This window comes from Chanodichthys erythropterus, chromosome 4, assembly GCF_024489055.1.
Source record: "Chanodichthys erythropterus isolate Z2021 chromosome 4, ASM2448905v1, whole genome shotgun sequence".
NCBI classification, from domain to species: Eukaryota; Metazoa; Chordata; class Actinopteri; order Cypriniformes; family Xenocyprididae; genus Chanodichthys; species Chanodichthys erythropterus.
Genome location: NC_090224.1, coordinates 25,434,963 through 25,462,108, shown reverse-complemented (window position 1 = coordinate 25,462,108; position 27,146 = coordinate 25,434,963). Strand labels below are relative to the sequence as shown.

General features: G+C 37.0%; 1 protein-coding gene across 3 annotated transcripts in view; it reads left to right on the top strand.

The window, feature by feature from the left end:
- Positions 1-27,146, top strand: part of ccdc85cb (coiled-coil domain containing 85C, b) — a 57,441-nt gene that overhangs the window by 12,585 nt on the left and 17,710 nt on the right. Inside the window, exons 2-4 of one of the 3 annotated variants that reach the window (XM_067384641.1) lie at positions 20,582-20,632; positions 20,779-20,858; positions 26,445-26,483. In XM_067384641.1, the coding sequence (XP_067240742.1) occupies positions 20,582-20,632; positions 20,779-20,858; positions 26,445-26,483 (170 nt within the window). The remainder of the gene's footprint in view (positions 1-20,581; positions 20,633-20,778; positions 20,859-26,444; positions 26,484-27,146) is intronic. The other 2 variants (XM_067384642.1, XM_067384643.1) reach the window with 2 other exon arrangements.

Genomic DNA, 27,146 nt, shown 5'->3' with positions numbered 1-27,146 from the left:
CCCATACTGTGTGTGAAGAAAATGTCTCTTGTGTTGAATAATAACGCATTAACAATTAAAACAGAATAGTGATGCTAAAACAGGCAATGAATCACCCGTAGTTCAAGCCAGGGTTTCCAGGTCCACATTTTTCTCTACATCAAACATTATTTGTAGTGTGCCTCCCAACCAATAATCGAAAACATTATTGTGCTTTGTTACTTCTGAACAAAGTCTCGTTTTCTAATTCTGTTCATTTTGTCACGAAATTCAAACAGTAAAAGGCGTTTTGACACTCTTAAATGTGCAGTGAAAGATTGCTGTAGCGTCTCAGAGTCTTTTCTTCCTCTTTGATACAAGTTATAGCACAAAAAAAAACAAAAAAAACATGAACATTAAATGGTATGTTGAAAGATACAGGACAGCTTACTGAAATGTATCATGTCATGTAATAGCTCAATCTGTTTCAACCACAGAAACACGTCAATAAAACAGCTTGTGTGAACAATGTCACTTAATGTTGCATTTACCTCAAGAAAGTTATCCAATGTTCACAGTTCATTACTTAGCAATAAAAAACACTTGAGAGGTTAATAGTTTGGGCTCTGTTGATACAATTTTAACCTCTAATATTATAGTATTTTACCAAATGAGAGGGTTCCCTGTATAGTTTACATTACAGCATTAGTTGGGAGAGATTTATGCTTAAGAAAATCAAACTATCAGTATCAGTAGATAGATATCATTCTGAATAATCAGTTATTGGTATCGGCAGAGAAATTCAGAATCAGTTTTGTCCTACAAAAAGCCTCCAAAGACTGTTGAATTGTCCTCTGGAAGAATGAATGCACTAAACATGTCTGCAGGCAAAAGGGAAACCTGCTGAGCTGGAGAAAAATGCCCGTCCTGTAAATCTTTAGTCCTGGAAAGGGTGTTACACCTTTTCTATCACACCATATGAGCAGGACTGTTTAACCTTGTTGGAGATGGTCCTCACTGCAGAACACAAGATCCAGGGGACAAGGCTGGATCCAGATCCAACTCCTCCCACTTTACATATCCCTAAAGCCAAGTTTACACTACAGGAATTTTGAATTAAATTAAATTTAAATTAAAATAACCCTTTCACACATACGTTCAAAACATTCTGGCTGACCTCCCAGAGTTAAGGCATTATTTTAGAACGTTTCCCTTTATTGTTTCCATGACGACACGTCATGCTTGTCACGTGACACACCGTGGCCAGCCAGCCACACTGTATGACAGATGTATTGCTTTTCTCACCATGTCATCAACTATATGATATTCCAATTCTCAAATATGTGGAAGTGAGAGTTTTGTCATTTAAAAACTGATATAATGACCTTGATCTTAATATATAACGTGAATTCATCCATTTGTCCCAAAATACATGTGGCCAGTGAACTGGGAGAACAATGAGTGAGCTTTATAGTTACTTACACAATGTGTATATGAATAAACGTTGGCAAATTATATTTGAATGGATTGTTATTGCTGCTTCCATAGACTTTAGTGTATATTTCATTGGCTGAAGCTCGTTGCGACACATGACACCACAGGATATCGAGTCGGCCGACTGTTCCAGATATTTAGCATACTAGATATTTGTCTGGCGTCTGCAAGGTTTCGGCAATGCATCAGCGAGCCTCTTCGATGCGTCGTGGAGTAGTTCACACATAAAGATTGGTGAGCGCCAATCACTTGCTGATTTTGCCCTGATCATTGTCAGCGAGCTCATTAACTTGCAAATCGGCTTTAAATCCTGTAGTGTAAACTTGGCATAAACCTACCTGTCTCCACCCCCTGGATCTGGATCCAACTCCTCCCACTTTACATATGGGATATTTAAAATGGGAGGAGTTGGATCCAGATCCAGGGGGTGGAGATGGGTAGGTTTAGATCCATGGGGTGGAGACGGGTAGGTTTAGGCTACCTCCACCCCATGGATCTCATGTTCTGCAGTGAGGGGCTACTGCCTTGTTGGCGTTTGGATTGGAGAAGTGTGCAGAATTGTGCATCCACTGAATTATTGATAATTAATGCCTTGAGTTGGCAATCTGGCCATGATGAAAAGTGTTTTTTAGATTTTCATCCCTAAAATATTTTCTTACCTCATTGATTAAGCATCCTGCTTGAAAACAGCCCAAGCCACTGTTAGTAGTTTGGAAAATCTCTAAATAGCTTGTCATCAAATTTTCTTGACCACTGTATATTATTATATCGAGCTACCGTGCATTGTGGCAAAAACACTCATACAAACAGCAGCTGTACAAAACGTGAAGATTACGCGCTCAGAGAGGAACGCAGAAACTAGTTGTCAGCCCTGTCCAGTGATTTATAACTAAAATAGCTTAGAAAGTTATTATAGCATATATTTTTCTACTTTTGAAGGAACTATTTACAACCCACAGCTTCACAATTAATAGAGACGGACTAATTCACACACGCAGTCACTCCTACTGGTTCTGTACTAATTTATCTTTATCTGATTTTCAACGCAAAAAAAAAAAACAGAAACAAAATAATCATTCATTAACCGTAATCGAGGTCAAATGTTCAATTAATTAAGGTTTTGATTTTAGGCCATAATCGTCCAGCCCTATACCAGACTCATCCCCAAGTTTGTTTGTTTATTCCGTTTTGTTGATAGAGGTCAAACTCTTTAGTTTCTGTCAGCAAACGACCCTCTCAATTGAAAATTATTTTAATTTTAGGTAACACTTTATTTCGATAGTCCACTTTAGACATACTACAACTATTAGGTTAGGGTTCGGGTTAGTAGAATAAGTTGACATACAGTCGTAGTCAGAATTATTGGCAGCCTTGGTAAATATGATCATAAAAGGTACATTATGAAATAAATGTTTTCTCCAAAACATGTTGGCCACAATTATTGGCACCACTAGAATTTTTTTGAGCAAAATATCTCTGAAGTATATTCCCCTTTATATTTACATTTTTTAGCACACCAGGGTAATTAGGAACATGAAATTGTCCAGCTGTGACTTGCTGTTTCACAGGAGTATAAATATGAGGTAACACAAAGGCCATAATTCTCTTAATCATCTATCACAATGAGTAAAACCAAAGAATATAGTTCTGATGTGCAGTAAAAGATTGTTGAGCTTCACAAAATAGAAAGTGGCTGTAAGTAAATAGTTAAAGCATTGAAAATCTCCATTTCCACCATCAGGGCAATAATTAAGAGGACACAAGTCTATATATTGTCTTAATGTGCGGCAAGGAGGATAGTTTGAGAGGCCAAAGACTCTCCAAGGATCACAGCTGGAGAATTTGAGAAATTAGTTGATTTTCCAACAGATCAAACCTTAAATCAAACCTTAACAGCCTCTGCTAGAAATCTTATAATGGGCCATGGTTGGATCATCCATCAGGACTATGCTCCAAAACAAACATCAAAATCAACACAAAAATGGGTCACTGAGCACAAAATGAAGCTGGTATGGCCAACCCAGTCCCCTGACATGATGAACTTTATTGGAAATTGAAGAGGAGAGTGTATCAACATGGACCTGGGAATTTGAAGGATCTGGAGAGATTCTGTATGGAGGAATGGTCTCTGATCTTTTCTCAGGTGTTCTCCAAACTCATCAGGCATTATAGAAGAAGACTCAGAGCTGTTATCTTGGCAAAAGGAGGCTGCAAAAAGTATTTAATAAAAGGATGCTATTAATTTTGGCCAATGTGTATTCAAGAAAAACATTTATTTTTGTTTTACTGAAATGAAATATTTGATTTTTGTGTTTTTTTTTTAATAAAAGGTCAATAGGATTAACAATTCAGATTGATTTTCACAGGCTACTTTGTTCATATTTACCAAGTGTGCCAATAATTTTGACTAGGACTGTATAATTACAAAGTTACTTATAGCAGTGGTTCTCAATTCCAGTCCTTTCGCCCTTTGTTCCCTTATTCACTATGCCATTAACAGTGGCCTTTAAACTTTAAAAATCTGCAATAAAGCTCTATATGCAAGCGAAACACTCCTACATCACTTAAGGTCATTCAGCTCATAGTTTTATATCAGCAATCTAACCTCTCCTCCGTCACAAACTGTTTTCTACTCAAAATTCAAGTAAGAGTGAAGGGAATGTTCCTTATGAGTAGAGGGATTCACAAGGGGGTAAAAGATGAAAGTGGCTCTTCAAGGGGGTTGGGGTGCTTTTTGTGGCAAGCTCAAGATTAAGTCTCAGAATCCGTCAATTTTGCAGTGCAAGCAAGACTGTTAAGTCTCTTGTTGCTAGGATACCATTTTTTTTGTGTTTTTGGAGCGTGCACTATCCTCTCCCACGGTATTGTCACTTTGCTATTTTTTAACTTCAAAGGAGGTCAAGGCTTGTTTTAAAATCACCATCAGACCCTCATTTACGAACAAGCTTGAGCAATGAGTAGAACAGCTGCCTTTAAAACGAAAGTACACATCTTGCTAGAAACAAGCCTGAAATGGATATATAACAACACTGCATCACACAACAGATTTGTCTGTTCATAGAAAATGTCCTTACACCAGGGACACTGTCCCTGCTGTTCTAAATACATGGAATGAGGGTGTTACATAACCCACACTAATTGGGAAACTCATGAATTTGGTGGAAGATATCACCACTGGTTGAGCTTAGTTTTTTCTTCACCACAGATGTGTCAGTCAGGGCTCTGCAAAAACTGCACTGAAGCCGTTTCCATCAGATGAAGTCAGAGCTTGCCTGAGGTCTCCGCATTGCGGTTTCATCTCTGGCTCCACCAGTGTGTCTCATAGCTGCCCAGTGGGACCAGTGAACGCTTGGTGGTCAAAGATTAAAAAGGATGTCGGCTCAGGGGTTGGTACCAAGACGGCAGGATGTGTTGGAATGCAACATAATATGACCTTTTTGCAGGACCTGCCAGAAACTGTAGGTCCTGGATCTGCTGTAGGGATAAGGCATGCTTTTAAAATTCACACCTCCAGTATCTCACAAGTCCCCAGAGGGATGGAGACTGCAGAAACAGAAGTCATACTACATGCACTTTTATGTTCCGATGGCCTTCATGGAAAGACGTGGCTGTGGTTTATTAACATGTTGAAGTAATGTTTTTCCAGGGTCAGTTGCATAATATGTGGGAAGATAATAACAAGGAAACCTGACCATAAAAATAAACATAGGCGCCATTAAAAATGTCCAAGCTAAGGTCATAGACTTATGATTGTTTTGGAGTATAGACTTCAATCCAACATTGTTGACAAGAGTTTATGACTTCTAGCTCTTTGAGAAGATTGCGGATAGTGATTGTGTACAATTCAGATAGGTCCTCTAAATTAAACTGAATTGTTATAGGCAAGAATCAACACTTGCAGAAAATGGACCTGTTGTTTATTTTCAGTGGAAGGCTAGTCTACACATGATTAAAACATAAATGTAATGGATAGACTGGTAATTTCTTGTATGTAGAGTTTTCGTAATTTCCGCATTCAACATAAAACAATGTGTGGTTTTTAACAATTTTTGTGATATGCTTAGCATTTTTTTTTTTTTTTTGTTATAAAGATTACAAATGCTAAACATTTAAATGGTAGTGTGTAATTTTTAATAATTAAATTATTGTAACACGTTCTGGTTGAACATCGGTTCTCAGTGGAACATGTCCATATTTAATGTGATGAACAACACCTGTTGTTACTTTACTAGAACACCTGTGTGAACTTGAAGGGAACTGAATTCATATATCAACTAAAAGTCATTTTGACACCAGAGTTGAAAGTCTTTGCAGAAGTGGCTCAGACATTAAGATTGTTCTGAAAAAGTCTTACATCATATGTTTGCTGTGATAATTAGTTATCTAGAAGTGTGACTTGTACACACTTGTATATTGTACACCTTCCTGCTTTATAATCTTCTAATGAGCTGCTAGTCTTCTACAAACAAACAAACAAACAAACAAAAAACAATTCAGATTGTCTCAATTAAATGCATTCAGAAAGAGTGGCAAGTTCTACTCAGTAGTAGTGTTCCTCTACAGAATGTGAATTATCCACTTTTCAATTTGTGGAAGGTTTTTTTTATATATATACTTTCTCTCACTTCACAGCCAAGTGGTCTGAGAACAGCAGTAGAACTTGAATATTCCCCAGTTGCCTTGTTAAATTTTTTGTGAAGCTGTCCACTGCAAGCATCATATATTGAGATTGTTGCAGAGAAAATCAGCACTTATAACTTATATAAATCTACAGTAGACACCAAAATGTTCTGAAATGTATTTAAAAACAAGAATTTAAGGGACATATTTGGACATGCTCACACATGTTATTCTTACACCTTTAAGTCAAATTCCTGGGAGCCGTTGAGAAGTCAATTCAGTCATTTTGTCTCATTTTTTGTCTCCTGTTTCTCATTTCCCTGAGATTATAGATGTCTGTTTAGGCAGAGAAAAGGAGAAATGTGACTTTTTTTATTCCGACTGCGCAACTAGTCCGATTACAACAGATTATTATGGTCCATGTAAACTCAGCTAGTATCACAGATTTAAACCCACAGTGGTTACGTTTACATGCAACCAAATAATCAGTTAGAAACTTGAATGAATTCCGAAACAAAAGTTGTGTACTACCAAATAAAATCACACAACTTCCAGTAAATATCTTATAACCACTGTCTCCCTGAACTCAAGTCTTGGTCATGGTTCACAGTTCATATGGAGTCTGTGGGTCTTTTTGACTTGCTACATCAAATCCACATTGTAAAATACTTAGTTTTTTCTCGAGCGACCTCTGCAATGTTAGTGGTCCATGATGGAGGAGAAGAAATTTGTACTTGCCCAGAAACACAGATAATTGAAGCTCATGTCTTCCTAGATAAACACATTGGCGTCTTGGGTTACATAAGGGTTCCACTTGCCAGTGGTGAGATCACACCCTTTACCCAGCTTTAGAGGATGCATTGAAATTCTGAGGCTTGTGGTGTCAGCATTTGTTAAAACTGTGGAATCCGCTAGAATTGTACCACAGGCGCTCTTCTGGCACCCACCAGCAAACAAACAGCTTAAATACTCCAGTCTGCCCTGTGTTTGTTTGTCTGTTCTTAAGAGAATTAAAAGTGGAAGGCAAGTTTACATGCAATTTACACGTGAACGTAGTGGATAAGCAGGTAATTTTTTTGAATGCATAGTTTACATAATTACTATGTTCAACGAAAGACGATGTCTGGTTGGTCAACACCTTATGTGTTGTGTTAGAACTAGTGACAGACCGATAATTCATCCTGGTTAATTTATCAAGAGTTGTTTGGCTATTTTGAGATTATCAATTACAACACATTCTGAATTTCATGTGAAATTTTCAATTAAATGTCAGATTAAACTGATTATGATGATGATGATAAAGTTTGTAATAAAAATGTTGTTAAATTGGAAAACTGCACTATACAAGCATTTTTACTCAAAAACAAAATGCCAAAATGATCATGGTCACCACTGTCATCAAAAAAGGAATTAAACCAAATGACTGATTGACTATGTGAAACCATATCAGTTAGGGTTGTATGCAGTGTTTTCCATTAATTATGTAGACTGTGGCAGCCCACCATAGTCTAATCTGTGCCTCCACAGTTTAATAATGAACTGAAAATATTTTAAAAGTTCTCATAATCATATAAAAGTTCTCTAATGTTATTTTGTGCCTTTCTTTTGGCAAAGTATCTGTCAAAAAAACTAAAATCAAAAGTGCGATATTGCTTTGTGCCTTTACCAAATCGCATAAGACTATGATTTAATTAAAGGTACGATATTTAATTTTCACCAATAGAGGTCACTTATTCAAAATAAAGGCATAGCTTGATGACGTTGTGAATAAGCATGGAATCATTGGAATTGTTGTCTGCACCTCCAAAGTTGATGGAGAAGAAACCAATGGACTCAAGCAGATACACACTCGATACACACCGATCTTGAGTCCAGCAGAGCTTTCATTGTTTATGCTGCAGTCGGTCGCTCTTTTCATTGCATATGCCCCAGGACACCCCTAGGGATTGAGGTCCACCCACCACTGTCTCACTAAATCCTGTGGGTATCTAAGGGAGCTTTTACTAATGTATGAAATCTGTTCGGCTACTGATGTCATAGTCATACACTTGTTTCATGTAAACTGAATGGAGAGGAATCTCTTTGTTTGCCCTTGTTGATCTTGGCATCTGGTAGTAAATAAAATATTTATTGGACATAGCTGTGATGTGCTCAGCTGTGCCTATGAAGGCCATCTGATGATATGATGTCTTCTGTCCCCCAAGGAAATTTTGTTGATCCTGCTATGGTCTCATGTGACCAGCACTTACATGGTCATGGAGCTAGTAGGCCTGCGGGATTATGTGATAAGGGTCTTTTTTTATGTTTCTAACAACTATGTTGTTGGAAAACAATTTTGTTGAAGATTGTTGAAGTTGAGAAACATCTCATGATAAATGAAAAAATTTAATAAAAAGCATTAAAAGGATGTTGTCTGGAGAAGCATATTGAAAGTATCTGGAATGTGCTCCACAACAGTAAACAAAATCAAACATACCTGCTATACAGTAAAGGCCTTTGCACACTCAGTCCGAAATTTGCATGTAAAATTTTCGCACGTTAAAAAATAAATTCGACCTCACGTTATGTCAATCACGTTTGCACACTGCCTTCGAAACTTTCGTCCGTCAAAAAATATTCGGATCAGGTTCGATTTTCTGCGTTTTTCGCATCTGTGGCACGCATTTTGAGAGACGTTTTGACAATTCAGAGCCACCGAATGCCATCTGACAAGTTGATCCACGTCGTCTACAGCACAAAGCAGTAGTACTGTATGACAAACAAAGTGCGGAATACAAAGAGACAGAATATAAAGACAGATTGTGCCAGTATCGCTAGCAAAGCATCAAACTGAGCCAATGACATCCTGAAGTAAACTCTGAAAGGCTTGTGATAATCACACAGCTCCTTGATGAGATGCATACATATCGGACTCAATGTGCAAGGTCTATGTGCGTGACAAATTTTTAGGATTACGAATACGAAAAAACGCATGCGAAAATTTCGGACTCAGTGTGCAAAGGCCTTAAAGGGATAGTTCACCCAAAAATGAAAATTTGATGTTTATCTGCTTACCCCCAGGGCATCCAAGATGTAGATGACTTTTTTTCTTCAGTCGAACGCAAATTATGATTTTTAACTGCAACCGCTGCTGTCTGTCAGTCAAATAATAGCAGTGATTGGGAACTTGAACAATAAGAGTCGAAAAAACTTCCACAGACAAATCCAAATTAAACTCTGCGGCTCGTGACGGCACATTGATGTCCTAAGACACGAAACGATTGGTTTGTGCGAGAAACCGAACAGTATTTATATAATTTTTTTACCTCTGATACACCATGTCCAACTTCGTTCAGCTTCCGGCTAGTGATGTCTGATCGCGCTCTGACAACGGAAGTGATGTCTCGCGCTCATTGAAGTATATCGGCGAGACATCACTTCCGTCATCACAACGCGTTTACATAGTGGTGTATTAGAGGTAAAAATTATATAAATAATGTTCGGTTTCTCGCACAAACCAATCGTTTCGTGTCTTAGGGCATTAATGTGTCGTCACGAGCCGCAGGTTTTAATTTTGATTTGTCTAAGCAAGTTTTATTTACTGTTATAGTTGAAGTTCCCATCTACTGCTATTATTTGACTGACAGACGGCAGCGGTTGCAGTTAAAAATCATAATTTGCGTTCGACTGAAGAAAAAAAAAGTCACCTACATCTTGGATGCACTGGGGGTAAGCAGATAAACATCAAATTTTCATTTTTGGGTGAACTATCCCTTTAACTCATCAGCTCATTAGTTGAGGCTCCAGTGAACTGCATTGGATAATTTTGATGTGGAGACATCTTAAATCCATACTGTTTGGGGGCCTTCAGGAACAGAGTTAGGAAGCATTGTTGCTTTTCAATTGGGAAAAAAAAGCTCACTTGTCTAACAGTTGCCTTTCTTGTCCAGCTGCAGTTTGGTGGGCTTGCCTGATGTTGGTAGTTTCTTCCTGGTTGCACCATGTTTTTCACAGTTGACTTCGTATTGCTCCTAGGACAGATCAAAACTTTACCAATCGTACCTTCTCCAGCTTTGGCTCTCCGAATAACAGGCAGTTCATTCAACACATGGAAATGAGAACAAGGGGTTATGAAAGCGCTGTATAATTTAAAAGGTCTGGGAACTCAAGCTTATAAATCAAATTAGTGTAAGAGTTTGAAGACTTGGCCTCACATATCTTAAAGGTGAAGTGGTAAGTGTATTATTTCTGCATCATTTCTGGCATTAAATGGAATGACTAAAATAACGACTTTTCATACTCCACCCATCTGTCATCATTGGCCTTACAAACAGATGCTGGTCTGAACAATTAACAGTTTTTTAAAAGACAATAAACACTCAAAAATATTCTTCTGTAGAGCCGTTTTACAGCAGAAATGTAAGTAATTTCTCAATTAATGAATTTTGCAACAGTTAATTTCCTGTTAATTTCTGCGATGTGCTTTGAAACAAAATGTTTTGTATAAAGCACTTTACAAATAAATGATGAATTGATTTGAAAATCAACCTACAAATGACTTAGATAGTTGCCTCTGAATATTAGACTTGGACAAGAAAAAAGTTTTTCAACGTCCAAAATTTTACAGAATTCACCTAAATACAAGACATCATAAATTTTAAAAACACTCCCTAGTTTCCTAACAGAGTAAATAAACAGCACATTTGTCTCCCTGAGGAGGCGACTCAGCTCCGAGCAAATGGCTTCATTTGTAGCTGTGTGCTGAAGTGAGGATCAAGGTCACTGTTGCAGTCAATAATTAAACTAAAGACAACACTCCTACTAGCTGAGGTAATGATTGAAGGTGTACTGTATCATTGTAATTTGTTATTCAGTCACTTTACTTTGGTTCAAATGGATAGTTCACCCAAAAATAAAACCATGTCATCATTTAGACCCGAAAGACTTTCATTGTATCACTTTGATGGTAGTCCAGCTGTTTCTCACATTTATGTGACTAGCTCTCCTCATTACCACTCTCCACCAGTGAAACTTTGTAGCCAATACTTTGTCGCTACATAATTTACATTGTATTCTGTAGACCTAGCTCTTCTGGGTTTTTTTTTTTTGTTTTGTTTTGTTTTTGTTTTTTGTTGTTGTTGTTGTTGTTGTTGTTGTTGTTGTTTTCAAATAACAAATACAGAGTACTGCCACCTGCTGGTATGGAGAGTTATTCCCTCTCAAGCAGACAGAGGACCATACATGCCATTTGGCCGTTGGCTGTAGCGTGTAGACCATTGGCTTTGCATTGCATTCAAGTGCAGCTTTTAGGCCCAGATGCAGGCGACATGAGGCAACACCACAGTCTAATGTCGTCACCACAAAAGTTCTTTAATGTTTGTTTGAGGTTTCTGGCCCTTATGAGATTTTTCCTCCATTTTATCAACAGTTAGGTGAAAATTGTGAAATGTGAAAAGAGATAGCACACCTCTCCTCAACAGGTCACACAATTTGAAGTATCGCAAATGTTCCAGTTTAAACTCGTTTTTTTCAAATCCCCAACAGAGCAATACTAACAGTAAAGCATGCCTTAGCAAACACCTTTAATAAGTCTAATGGATCCCAGTCTAGAACCTGAACATGAACTCACTATCCAAACAACATTATTTGTTTTCTCTTATCCTCTGTTCTTATTTCCCCTATCCTGCAGTGAGACAAGAAAGCTTGTGCTGGCTTATAAACAAGATTTGTTCCCACTTTCTTCTTAGCCAAGTTTGAATTCTAAACTCAGAGTGAATTTAAGTTTATGTTTTGGTCTATAGCTTTTTTTTCCCTCTCTTTAATTCAAGTTTCATTGTCTGCTGTGCTGTAGTTTTCTAACAGAATGAGGTCAGACAGTATGGAATGAATTATTTTAGAGACTGTTGTTTCTGCTTGGACTGCCACATCTTGCAGCAATTGATCCAGCAACCTCTTGCACACACCCATGTGAAGCTTTCACTTGGAGTTTTTTCCTTATAGATTTCTCTTTCTGTCTCTCTCCTTCAAGACTCACAGAGTCATTCAAAAACACACACTTTTTGATTTGTATTTAAAACACATGCTCGCACGCAGTAGGCAGCGCCCACAGTGTGTTGCAACAGATGTTCAAAGGAAACTGAAGCGTTCTTGTAAACTCATAAGAATGTTTCCAAGAAGTCGGAATTAATCGCAGTTCTCTCTGAACAAACCCTGCTACATTTGTGGGATTCGGGTGTGACTGCAGTTGGAAGGGACTGCTTGTGATGTCATGAAGACAGCTTAACATTTGCTGCCCATGCGGCCTATCCTGAAGATTCCCCCGTGAGCCTTGTACTGCAGTGGCGGCAATGGAAGTGGGTCATGGCATTGCTGATGCGATTGGAAGCGACAAAGCGAGAGGGACAGACTTGCTACCCCACCCCCACATGCTCATCCACGTCGTGCCGCCACATATAAACACATCCAGTCAGTTCACTGAGCTAACATGGACAAATTGCTGATCAGCATGTTAGATTTATTTGACTATGATGTGCAGTGTTAGCCCTTATTACATTTGTAGTTGAATATCTGGAGTCCCTGAGTTTGTAAACCAAACTACAATATAAGGCCTACATTGTGTGCAATTTTTTACCATATAAATTGCAACAATTAACACCAAAACAGTACAAACACAAAAATGACTTTAAAAAAAAACAACTATTGTGAAGATTTGGAAGCAGCAGAATAATTTTAGTCAGAATTGTTGAATTTATGACAGATTGTATATATGAAATATAAATATGAAAAATACTCCCATAACTTTGAATTTGTTACATTTACAGATAAGTATCCACCTTAATTTGCAACATAGAGGTAAACTATTTGATGTGAATGTGCGAGACTTCCAGTTCATTTGCCTCCATAGGTAAATAACTAAAATAATAACAGTGCAGTAAATATTTTGCTCTACAAACCAGTGTGTAATTATGATAGTACAACCCGAATTCCGTAAATGTTGGGACGTTTTTTAAATTCGAATAAAATTAAAACTAAAAGACTTTCATATCACATGAGCAATATTTTATTCACATCATAACACAGATAACATAACAAATGTTTAAAGGGAGAAATTTTATACTTATACTTATCCACTAAATGAGCTCATTTCAAATTTGATGCCTGCTACAGGTCTCAAAAAAGTTGGCACGGGGGCAATAAATGGCTGAAAAAGCAATAAATTTTGAAAAGATTCAGCTGGGAGAACATCTAGCAACTAATTAAGTTAATTGATATCAGGTCTGTATGATTTGCTATAAAAGGGATGTCTTAGAGAGGCAGAGTGAGTCTCTCAGAATTAAAGATGGGCAGAGGTTCTCCAATCTGTGAAAGGGTGTGTAAAAAGGTTGTGGAATACTTTAAAACAATGTTCCTCAACGTCAAATTGCAAAGGCTTTGCAAATCTCATCATCAAAAGATTCAGAGAAACTGGAGAAATGTCTGTGCGTAAGGGCAAGGCCGAAGACCTTTATTTGATGCCCGTGGTCTTTGGGCCCTCAGACCACAGTGCATCACTCATCGGCATGATTGTGTCAATGACATTACTAAATGGGCCCAGGAATACTTCCAGAAACCACTGTCGGTAAACACAATCCGCCGTGCCATCTACAGATGCCAACTAAAGCTCTATCATGCAAAAAGGAAGTCATATGTGAGCATGGTCCAGAAGCACCATCGTGTCCTGTGGGCCAAGGCTCATTTAAAATGTTATTAAAATGGTTTCAAAATGGAAAAGTGTTCTATGGTCAGACGAGTCCAAATTTGATATTTTTGCTGGAAATCATGGACACTGTGTCCTCCGGGCTAAAGAGGAAGGAGACGTTCCAGCATGTTATCAGCATTCAGTTCAAGAGCCAGCATCTCTGATGGTATGGGGGTGAATAAGTGCATACGGTATTGGCAGCTTGCTTGTTTTGGAAGGCACTATGAAGGCTGAAAGGTATATAAAGGATTTAGAGCAACATATGCTCCCCTCCTGATGACGTCTATTTCTTGTGGCTTCATTGTAGAAGAGTCCGGGTGCTGAATTGGCCTGCCTGCAGTCCAGATCTTTCACCTATAGGGAACATTTGCCGCATCATTAAACGAAAAATACGTCAAAGACGACCACAAACTCTTCAGCAGCTGGAAACCTATATCAGGCAAGAATGGGACCAAATTTCAACACCAAAACTCCAGAAACTCATAATCTTGATACCCAGATGTCTTCAAACTGTTTTGAAAAGAAGAGGAGATTCTACACCATGGTGAACAAACCCTCGTCCCAACTATTTTGAGACCTGTGGCAGGCATCAAAATCTCATTTTGTGCATACAATTGTAAAATTTCTTAGTTTAAACATTTTGTTATGTTATCTATGTTCTATTGTGGATAAAATATTGGCTCGTGTGATTAGAAAGTCTTTTAGGGCTTTTTTCACTTCATGCATTTTCTCTGATCGGATAGCTATTCGCATATAACGCATTCGAGACAGATTTAAATCTGATCGCTCAAACCACTTTAGGAGGTGGTCTGGGACGCATTCCAGTCAAAACTGAACAGGTCTAAATGCATCTGGTTGTTGAAACCAAACCACATATGTAAATTTAACTCCTCCCAAAAATACTAAAAAATAAATGTTTGAGAGCGTGTTATAGGCTAAATAACATGTTATAGTCAGATATGACAGCGCTACTGCATCGCTGCATTAGAGTAGCTGAGTATCTATTCAGCAAGACAACATGCAAACTGCCGCAAATTAAAATGAAAGTAAGTCGCAGGCGCTCAAAACACAATCATCTTCATTAAAAGTAATGACACTAAATTATCTTGCTGCCGCGCATGTCAGGTTTTGAAAGAGGAGTGAGGACTCAATATGCAGGGAAGAGGGCTTTTATTAATAATAAAATGAAACAAAACAACAAAAACTACCCAGAGGGGGAAAACAGACAAAACACTTGACTTGGACTTGACTGACTTGACTTTGAGGAAAAACATGAGGGAATAAACGACAATGAACCAGCACAGGACTGCAAACACAAGGAGAATAAATAGGAGAGCAAACAAGGCAGGTAACGAGGGAGGACAGGTGGGGCAAATCAACCAATAATGAGGTAACAAGGTGGGCGGGGTCAAGACAATAGACATGAGAGCACATGGCACAAAGACACACATGACAAGCCATGTGCTCACACCAAACAAAACAAAGACACAAGCACATGGCCAATGAAGACAAATCACAAGCCATGTGTTTACACAAGACGAGACATGAACACGTGACTATGAAAACTCATAAGCCACGTGTTCACACAAAACAAGACAACATGAGAGCACGCAGCCCGTGAAACACAGACTGCATGCTACACAACACAAGACAAAAACAACATGAAAGCACGTGGCAGGTGGAAATAACCGCGTGCTACACAACATGACAATACAAGAGACAAAACAGGAGACAAGAACGCACGGCAAGTGAAAGAACACTCGACCGTGCGCTCACAACAAAGACAGGACTGGGAGCGTGAGTCTCCGAATCCCGACACGAAACCGACACCAAACTAGACACGAGTGCCGGGATCCGAACGCCACGCTCCCAACATGAAAACAAGGCACGCAGACAAGAGAGCGCACAGCCCCGAGAACCCTCGAGACCGTACGCTCACACAAAAACACGACAAGAACGGAAGTGTCAGAGCTCTGTCACAAAACCAAGAAATAAGCAAGACTGAAGTGACAGAACCCTGACAGCGCACTCTCCTATTGCGGTCTTTGATTTTTAAATTAGCTGATGATCAATAAAATGCAGCTCATATTTGGGGTTTTTTGGTGACGTTAACTCCATGAAATCTGCATATAGCGCAGGAATTGAAGATCGGATTTATATCCGTTTTGCGGAGACACATTTATGTTGCCAAGTGTAAATGCAATCATTTTTATAAATCAGATAGCTATCCGATCAGAGAAAACGCATGAAGTGACCAGGTGTAAACAGGCCCTTAGTTTTAATTTTATTTAAATTTAAAAAACGTCTCAACATTTCCAGAATTCGGGATGTAAATTAAAATGGTATCACTTTACAATAAGGTTCATTAGTTGACATTAGTTACCATTAAAATAATATGATCACAAATACCAGTTTGCAATATCAAGCATGGTGGTCTGTTTTTGTACATAACTGGAAGCAAATGACACTTAAAGCGTTGCACATTCAAACTACAAATTTCCGTGCTCCTCTTATGTTAAAAATAAGGTGGATATAACAGTAAAATTTAAGTTATGCACTGGCATATATACTATTTAAAATGGTTTTAAATTCAAACATTTATGAAAATAATGAAAATTATCTTCATTATCAGTTTTGATCAATTCTTTTGTGTGCTGTAGCATGGAGAGAGATGTCATGTTATTGTAAAGAAAAATAAAGTGGAAAAATAGTGGCCACAGAGGAACACCCTTGAGTCGCATTAAACATCACTTAAAGTCTGACTTAACACCTGACACGACAACTTGGTCACACATGTGATTTTTATAGATTATAGCAATTAGTTGTTGCAGCCCTATTATAGATTGCATTATATAATATAATGTACAAAACTGCACTGTGAGTATAATAGTTTTGAATATGGAATACTGAATAATACAAGCACTGGATGTTACCTTGAATCAGGTCCAGTAGAATTTGAGAAGACATAACATTGAGAGTTATTTTAATATTCGTTGTCCTTTGAGTTTTATAGCAAAAGTTCAGTTATGATGTCCTCACACCAACAGCTGTGATGACAATATTTGAGGCTGTGTATGCTGACAAGAGTGTTTAGCCCCCTTTAATGATAAAAACAGAATGTTTAGAACTGCTTTTGGGTAGTGGAGTCATATTTCTGATAACTGGTTCTGGTTGGAATGGTTTTTGGTTGTGGGTGGATCTTTTCACTAGGACAGGGGTTTCGTGGATCAGAGTTGATTCTTAATCGGCTTGGCCCATGCCCATAGTTCAGTCAGCCAGATGAATTTAGATTAGAGTGTCACTAGGGATTTGCAGCCGCCCAGCACTGCCTCACTCTCCACTGCTGAGGTTTTCACTCAGACATGGCTGTGGGTTTAGCTTCTAGGCTAATAACTAATGCCCACCCATCTTCTCCACCCTGCTAACACAGTCATGTCTTATTTAAGCATATAAAACGACTGTTTTATTACAGAGCAAACATGACCAATATTATTGTGTGGCACTTATTTTTGACATTTTCACAAAAACTGAACATAAGTGCATGAATTAAATTATTAAAAATTGTATTTCAGTGCACATAAACACTTTTTGTCTTTTCTTCCTGAATAAGTAACTTTTGGCTGTGACAATTTCCCAGTCAGCACAAGTATTTTACTTCTTGGATAGCCAAATGAAACAAACTGCATGCCTTAAAAAGTTTTTAAAAAGTTAATGAAAGTATGTGGTTTATTCCTGCTCACCATAGTAATTGGTAAACTCAAGAAGGTCTTAAAGTAAGGTCTTTGACCAGTTGGTCAATAAGACCAAATGTTAAATTGCAGAGTAATATATTTTACAAACAGGAAATATGTTATCGGAGTGTAAAGTCTAGTTTCATTTAGTTAGTGGGCCCCCTCATCTGAGGGGTGGGGCAATGCGCCTAGTTGTTTCCATGAATTAGTTCAAATGGTCATTTTCAATGAATCTATTCAAAACTATAATTTAACGATTTGTTTGCTTCATAACTCAAAAATGTTTCCCGAAGTCGCTGTGTTTTTCACTTAAATGTTTTTAAAATATATTTAGGTAAATATTGATGTTTATCACTGTGTTTTATATGAGGTCATATAAATAAAAATATTAAAGGGGAACTCTTAATCCCCTTCTTACAAGATGTAAAATAAGTCTCTGATGTCCCCAGTGTGTGTGTGTGAAGTTTTAGCTCAAAATACCCCACAGATCATTTTTTATAGCATGTTAAAATTGTCACTTTTTGGGGGGTGAGCAAAAATGCACCATTTAAATGCAAATGAGCTGCAGCTTCAAGATGCTATATTATGTTTATTTCGTATATATATCTGATTAATCTCATATAAGATGCCACTTTGTATTAGTCGTTATATTTGATATTCAAATAAGTAATTTAATAAATGATCAATCACATCAACTCATTTTACAATCCTACTAGCCATTTATTTAGATTAACCCTTGTGCTGTGTTGAAAACCCTATCACACTCATGGTGTTCCTGGTCAAAAATGACTGCAAAAAATTGCTTATAAATCTTTCGTTATGCTACCTTATCACCAAATATTGGATTCAATCTTTTTGTCTTTTATAGGCCTCATTGATCTGAGCCTCACTGATTTGAGGATAAAATTAATCTAAACATGATGAACATGCTCCTGAACACTAATTGTTTCTCTGATTTTCGTCTCCCCCATTCATTTTCAATGGGCGGTCATTTTTGACCAATATAAGCTCAGATCAATGAGGCCAATGATCAGTCAGTTTAAAAAATAAATACAAAACCTAATTTAAAGAAAACAAGTTGACAAAAAGACTGAATCCAATATTTGCTGATAAAATAGCATAACAAGTGATTTATAAGCTATTTTTGTAGGCCAGTCATTTTTGACCGGGAACACCACAAGTGTGATTTTATGCTTTTTTGTAATAAATAAAAAACAAAATAAAAACATTTCAAAACACATTTCCTGCTTAAACATTAAAGCACACTAGTGTGATAATGCAATTTTTTAAAAATATTTTCTGTAAAATTGACAAAACTATCCACAAAAAAAACACTTTTTTTCATTCAAAACCTGAGGTGCTTTCTCTCAGATAAATGAGGCCTACGATTAATCATATGCAAAAAGAAATACAAAACCAGTCCTAAATGAAAGAAAACAAGCTGACAAAAAGATTGAATCCAATATTTGGTGATAAGGTAGCATAATGAGAGATTTATAAACAATTTTTTGAAAATTACGAAAATTATCAAAAAAAAAAAAAAAAAGAAGAAGAAGAAGAAAGTAGTTATACCCTGTGTGAACAAAGTCACAAAGTTTCAGTCCAATGCGATAACATTAACTAGTATTTTAAGGATAAAGAAAATGTTCTTTGGGTCAAAATGACCCGAACACTGCATGGGGGTTAAAGCCCTCCTCATTCATTTGGTGAGGAACATGCTTTTTTGAGCAGCATTTGCACACCCTGTCATACTGCTGACTATATGCCACTGCAGTAGACGCATATTGCAGTATTTAGGCTAACGATTAATCATTCAATTGATTGTTAATTTAAACGACGATCGATCATGGGAATTTGTGTAAATTGACATCCCTAGTATTTAGCATCATCCATTTGTGATCTGATTGACCAAAACACATCTTCATACCATATGTAAACAATGGCTTGACATATGACATAATTTATAGGCATTAGGACATTAACTGCTGCTGTAATTGCTGCTGCAGGACTTGGTACTGCCAGTCCATATACAACATGCTGCTGTGAGCATGTAAGACATGCTTCTGCTGTACAAAATAGAATACATGAATTACCCATTGTAGATCTATACAGGTGGAGCTGGGGAAGGTGGAGGGTTTCTAAAAGCATGCTGCACTGCTACAGGAAATACTGGCCAAGTATTTGAAGGTTGAGCAACGAGCTCACTGACTACTGATACAGCAGGATCCAATCAGCAGGGCCTTACAGAGAATGATGTGATTGCAAGCAGATTGAGTTAGGGACATATCAGCCTGTGCCGCCAAGAGTTTCATGACAGAACTTTGTATTTATCATTCACTTAATGTAAACCTGCGATCTTATAATTCAGTTTTACATTGCATTATTATTTTTTTGTTGTTGTTTTTTAGTAACTTTTATAAAGTCTTGCATGTTACAAGGTCTGTGATGAAGTGTATAATATTATAAACTTTATAAAAAATATTTAAAAAAGTGTATAAAATTATAAAAAAATATTATAAACCTATGATGCCAGCCCAGAAATTGAAAGATTGGTATTACTCATTTATTGCTTGCTTCCAGTGTCATAATGCTTTTGGTCATTTGAATTCTTTGACACAGTGTACAGAGAAAATAATCTCAGCTGTATTGCCAGAAGGGAGGCTAATTTTAGGCTTAAAGCACTGTGGGATTAAATTAAAAACACATATGCATGAGAAATTAAGTAGGCTGAATCAATTCAAAACAAACCCCCAAAATAGATCAAAGGGTGTATTCTCAAGTCTTTAATTAAACTAAAAGTTCACCTTTCTAGTTAGTGTTTAAGCAGTTTGAAAACTATCAAAGGTATGTGATTTTTGGGCAGAAGTGACTTCAAAATGCTTCACCTGATGTGCTAATTAGTGTTTGTGACTTTGATTCAGTGAATCTTTTGATTACAGTACCCAAAAAGGCTTGATAAGATTTTTTTCATTGATTCGTTTAGCGACCATTTCTTTCGATTTCTTGAGTTTGGTGCGATTGACACACCGAACTCAAGAAATGAACAATTTTTGGTCAGCAGATTCTTGTAGAGTGTGTTCAGGAGGTCAAACCAATGAAATGTTCCTTTACAGTAAGTTCACAGCAAAAAATGATTCACATAAATGATTTTTTCACAACAGAAAAAACACTAGTTACACTAATACTGTAGTGTTTTTTTTTTTTTTTTTAAATTAGGATTTTAATTTATCCTCCCCTTTTTTTTATTTTGTCTTACAGATGCATCCTCAAACTACATTCGCCAGCTGGAAACCAAGGTCCGGATTCTAGAGGACAATAACAACAAACTGCTGTCACAAGTAAGGACTGAGTTAACAACATGCTTTCTTTCAATAGCACTTGAATATATGAGTGTCTAGACCTAGATTTGCCATTGGGTTGCCAACCTTAGTGGTGGCAGTTTGGGGTTACGAAAGAGGCAGACAATCTTTAATTCATGGTGGGTCAAACTGTTAAATTGGCACACAGCATCCCCTCTGGCAGGAAGAAGGAGCGGCTTACCGTCACGCTGGGATTGTGTGGGCATCTCTGAGCGTCTGTGGCCTCAATTTAACCTCTCTTGTGGAGAATGAGTGGGTTTTACCAACCGAAAGAGCATTTAAAGTTCACCTATTTATCCTGAGGGTACCGCAATCAACCTGCTTATCACCAAATGTCACAAATGTATTCCTCCACTATAATACAGACATGTAAAACAAAACACTTTCCGTGAACCCATCCATCAGGAGAGCATTACATCCCACTCTCCTCTGCACTTGAATAGGATTTCGCTAGTTCTTTCACCTCAAGCTTGTGTAGGTAGGAATAAGATGTGCATATTTAGAGAAGTGAGGGGCAATTACATTTTCAGCTTCACAGAGGTACTGTTGAAAAGAAGCCACCATGTTCCTATTTATAAGCTCACTGTTCTTGCAGATAATGGGATAGTTCACCCAAAAAATCAAAAGATGAATTGTACTTTGATGACTGTACAGGATAGGGCTGCTACTACTGTAACAATTGTTTTGATTATGAGTTAACCTGTTGATTATTTCTTCAATTAATCAGATAAAAGGATTGCTGTATTTTATTGTTGTAAATCCTGCCTAATGTTCTCCTCTTAAGAAATGAGCAAAATTTAGGGTATGGAATATATTATGTCTACCAAAAAAAAAAAAAGCTTTAAAATATAAACATTACATTATAAATCGAAAATCAGCTGTTTGGTGTGTGTGTGTGTGTGTGTGTGTGTGCACATATAATATTATTATTATTATTATTATTATTATTACCATTTAAAGTAAATCATTACTATGATGCAAAGCTGAATTTTCAGTATCATTACTCCAGTCTTCAGTGTCACATGATACTTCAGAAATCATTCTAATATGCTGATTTGCTGCTCAAGAAACATTTCTTGTGTTGAAAACAGTTGTGGCGCTTCATTTTTTTGTGTAACCATGATACACTACCATTCAAAAGTTTGGAGTATGTACAATTTAAAAAAAGAAATTAATACTTTTATACAGCATCAGCTTGTAAATGTCTTTAGTGACACTAAATACATTTATAATGTTAAAAAGATTTCTATTTCAAATATATGCTGTTTTATTGAACTTTCTGTTCATCTTCTAAGTCTTCTGAAAAAATGTGTCACAGCAAAAACTAATATTAAGCAGCAAAAATTATTTTCAGCATTGATAATAATAAGAACCATTATTAATAATTGAGCATATTAGAATGATTTCTGAAGGATCATGTGACACTGAAGACTGGAGTAATGATGCTGAAAATTCAGCTTTGCATCACAGGAATAAATTACATAAATAGAAAATGGTTATTTTAAATTGTAATAGTATTTTACAGTATTACTATTTTACTGTGTTTTTGATCAGATAAGTGCAGCCTTGGTGAGGATAAGAGACTTATATCAGAAACATTAAAAAATCTTAATCATTCCAAGATTAAGAATGGTAGTGTACATACTCTGTATACTGTAGTTTATTTTTGGTTTGAAAATAAGGGATTCTATTATAATGCCATTGCAATAATTGTATCATTGTGGAATTCCAATGATTTTTTTTTTGTTTGTTTTTTTTTTGTCCAAAGAATGAATATTTTATTTGCAAATTCTCTGATGCACTCCACTCAACCACATCCACTCAAATAGGCCTATGTTACTTTTAGATATCAACTTTGACATCAATGATATCAGAACATCAAAATGTCTCACGAAAGCTTGGAATATGGTGCACAAGTCATATCGACTACTTTTGACTTCCCAGGTCTGCCCTTTCATTTTCATATGTACAGCCAGACCTTTCTTTAGCATTTCTCCTTTTGTGTTCCATGGATGAAAGAAAGTCATATATTCGCAATGACATGGTGGTGCAAAAGTGATGACAGAATTTTCATTTCTGGGTGAATTATTCCTTCAGTCTCCAGTGAGAATGAAAACACTGTGTGGGCACTGAAAATACTGACTACAAAGCAGTTCTTATGAAGGCCTTTGTAGGTAGCATTCATCACAGTATTCATAGAAACAAAGCCGAGAGTGTTACCATGGCCAAGGGCTTGAAAGAGTCCTTGGATCTGCAATAATTCTCTCTTTTAATCATATATCCTCATTACGTTTTCATTGCCAGCCCCCCTCTGTCTGGCAGTGGATGTGGGTGTATCAGACAGCAGTACGCTTAAATTGTTGCGCCTTTTCGAGGCAAAGCTATTTGAGTCTCTCTGAACATGTGGAGCATAGTGCTTTGAATGTCTGAAAGCATTTTATCCTCAGGATGGAAAGCACTTTGTAAGACTATGATTAAAATGCAAGAGAGTAACTTTCTCCCTCTGGTCAAATGAGAGAAAACGGTTTGCGTCTCATCGCTGCAGTCCTCTGAGAATGAGTGAATTCACTTGAAGCATGATTAATTCAGAGGAGAGCTCAATCCTTCAGAGAACACTGTCCAGAGCGCACATGAACTGAGCTGAACTCTTGATTTCCCAGGATGCCATTTCATCTGTTGTGATAGATGACACTTTGGTTTGTAACTTATGTGTGACCCTGAGATTGAAAGGTCTGTTGTCATGGAAAGGCCCGATATATCTTTATTTTGCTGACAAATGACACATTTGTGTCCTGGCAGAAACTGGTCAGTGGTCACACACCTCATCATATAAATTATACCTGATAGCAGTTTAGTTTTTGGAAATGCTTCAACTATTACAATGTGCACTTGTAATATTTGCATTTATTCAGCATTTCCTGTCATTTTTAGCAGTCAATGAAATTTACAACATTAAATTAATGCGAGCTGCAAAACAGAACACACAGAACATTTGTAATTGTCTGTGTAACCCCTCCTGTTTGAACTGCCCACTCTAAGCGGGACTTGAACCCGGGTCCACCGGCATGGGAGTCAGGCGTTCTAACAAGGAGGCTAAAGACCGCAGTCTCTAGACCACCGCTTGAGTTCAGGGGAGTGAGATTTGCATGCACAGCTTTTACTGGCCTATGATAGTTACACTCACCCCCGTAAATTTCACTCCCATACGGGTCACCGCACCAATGTAACCCCTCTTGTTCGAACCGCCAACTCAAAGCGGGACTCAAACCCAGGTCCACCGGCATGGGAGTCGGGCACTCTAACAAGGAGGCTAAAGACCGCAGTCTCTATCATCAGTCGCTAGACCACCTCTTGAGATCAGGGGAGTGAGGTTTACATGCACAGCTTTTACTGGTCTAAGATAGTTACATGTGGACAATTAGTTTTAACTCAGAGCCTAACAATGGGCTAATGTTTTGGAATAGAAGCTAAATTTGGTGAAAGACCCCATAAAATCAACAAAATCAATATGAATGTCGTGTGAATAAATATAAAACCGAATGGCATTAAAGTAATAAAACACAAACAAGCGGAGAAGTTAATTTGAGTTAAAAATCAAATTATAAAACAATAGATATAGTGTTCAACATCAAATATTCATAGTTATTGTGGTGAACAACTGTGGTAACTCTGACACCTGTATGAACACCACCACCAATTAGTTATTCATTAACAAATTCATTAAGAAAATAGAAGTGTGAAGTTAGTTCAGCTTTAGTAAATCTTTAGCATCATTTGTGTGGAGTGTCAGTTTGATATATTTTCATCTAATTTTATGTGTGACAAAAGTGTTGAAATGCTTTTTGAGGCCCACTGCATATGCTAGTGTACTCCTAAAAAATTGTCCAAGCAATCTTTGAGTATGCATTTAAAATTTACCATCTAAAGATATATAATAAAAACCATGTCCCTTCCTTACATATTTTATTTTATTTTAAGAAATGGATGCTGTGGTCAAATTTTAAACAAGTACAAAGCAGAATCAAGGTCTTTAAAGCCAGAACATCAATGAATTTGGTTTTGTTTTGTTTCTGCTGTGTTCAGTTACAATTATTTTTGCTTCTAGTAAAAAAACACTAGCTTTATTTTCATTCAGAAATTTCAACAAGTGACTAATAATTAGGGCTGATATTCAGTCTTTAAATTGATCTTCAGTTCTACACACACACAACAAAAAAAAAATATTACAAACCTATGATGAATCTATGACACTTTCATCACTTGACACTTTTTCCAAATGGATACTGCATTTCATTTATGGTTAGGGGGTTAAATTTGGTGTGTAAATTTTGAATGTCCTGCATAACCACATAGAGGTCCAACCATTGTGAATTGCTTTAAAGGTGGTCTGAAAATTTACACATCGCACCTTTAAAGGGTTAGTTCACCCAAAAATTATGTCATTAATGACTCACCCTCATGTCGTTCCAAACCCGTAAGACATTTTTTCATCTTCGGAACACAGTTTAAGATATTTTAGATTTAGTCCGAGAGCTTTCTGTCCCTCCATTGAAAACGTATGTACGGTATACTGTCCATGTCCAGAAAGGTAATTAAAACATCATCAAAGTAGACCATGTGACATCAGTGGGTTAGTTAGAAGTTTTTGAAGCATCTAAAATATATTTTGGTCCAAAAATAACTAAAACTACGACTTTATTCAGCATTGTATTCACTTTTGGGTCTGTTGTTCATCCTGGTTCACGACTCTTGTTCAGTTTACAGTTTCGTTTACAGTCTGAGGGAGACGCACGCTGTATTCAAGCTATTTTTTAAAATGGTGCATGTCGCGGATGTCCTAATCGCCAAAAACAACGACGTAAAAGTTCATTACCAACGCCGACAGATGAAAGGATTCAATGGAATCAATTCAGTGGAATCAATTCAATGGAATCAATTCAATGGAATCAATTCAATGGAAAGGATTCCGGAAGAGAATACAATGCTGAATAAAGTCGCATTTTTTATTATTTTTGGACCAAAATCTATATAAGATGCTTCAAAAACTTCTAACTAACCCACTGATGTCACATGGACTACTTTGATGATGTTTTTATTACCTTTATGGACATATATATGGACAATATACTGCACATACATTTTCAATGGAGGGACCGAAAGCTCTCGGACTAAATCTAAAATATCTTAAACTGTGTTCCGAAGATGAACGGAGGTCTTACGGGTTTGGAATAACATGAGGGTGAGTCATTAATGACATAATTTTCATTTTTGGGTGAACTAACCCTTTAAGTGCCGTTCAGTCATTTTTGACCGAAAAAAATTCTTTTTTTAGAATTTTTACTTAATTGGAATGGTATAAAAACTTGGTAAAGGTTTTGTCGGATCGGTCATTTTTGACCACCACACAGGCAGCAACAGAGGGTTAACAAAAAAAAACGTGAAGTCCAAAGTCTAACTATTTGAATAGGCAATCTGATGATTATGATGGCCCTGGTGAAGAAACTGTATGAAAATGTACTTGTATTTGTTTAATTGGTTTCTGAAATGTCTCTTTGTGTTCTCCAGCCCTGTAGCCGTTATAGCTTATCAAAGCTGTCCATGAAGGTAACTACACATTTGCTTAGTGGTGGTGGAGCTCTATTTCCTCCTAGCTCTCTTCTTGCTTATTTTTATATCTGTATTCACATTCTCTAACTTAAAAAGCTGGTGTGTACAATGGCATGCTAAGTGCTTGTGCTAACATGCTGGGCTGTGCTCGGGGGCTTTTGGCGCCTGAGCTCATATGCTTGTCGCTCTTTCCAATCTTATAATTTATTCAAGCAACACAGGTAGTGCAGCATAAATTTTTCATGTCTGACAAACTGATGGATGTAAAGATGAATATGAACATATTTGAATTTTTAATAAATTCCCCCTTATCTGTCTTGGCCATCGTCTCTTATCTTCTCTAAGAAAATGCACCTCTCTATGTTTTATCACTGTCTGTCAAGTTTAATTGCATTAAATCATATTTGATTGTCCAGTAATGTAAGGATGTGCTTATGTTCAAAGCTGATTTGTTTTTGGGTTGTCTGACTGAATGAAGAAACCCTATAAAAAGTCTATCAGACCTTGATCCGGCATGTTTCTTGTGTTCAAAATAGAATAGAAGAGAACGTAGCTCATTTTTTAAAACAAAATTTACATTAATTGCCTATAATTTATTGTTAAATGTGGTGAATTTGTTACACAAAGCAGTGTTTTGAAGGGAATGAACTTTTGTCCCTG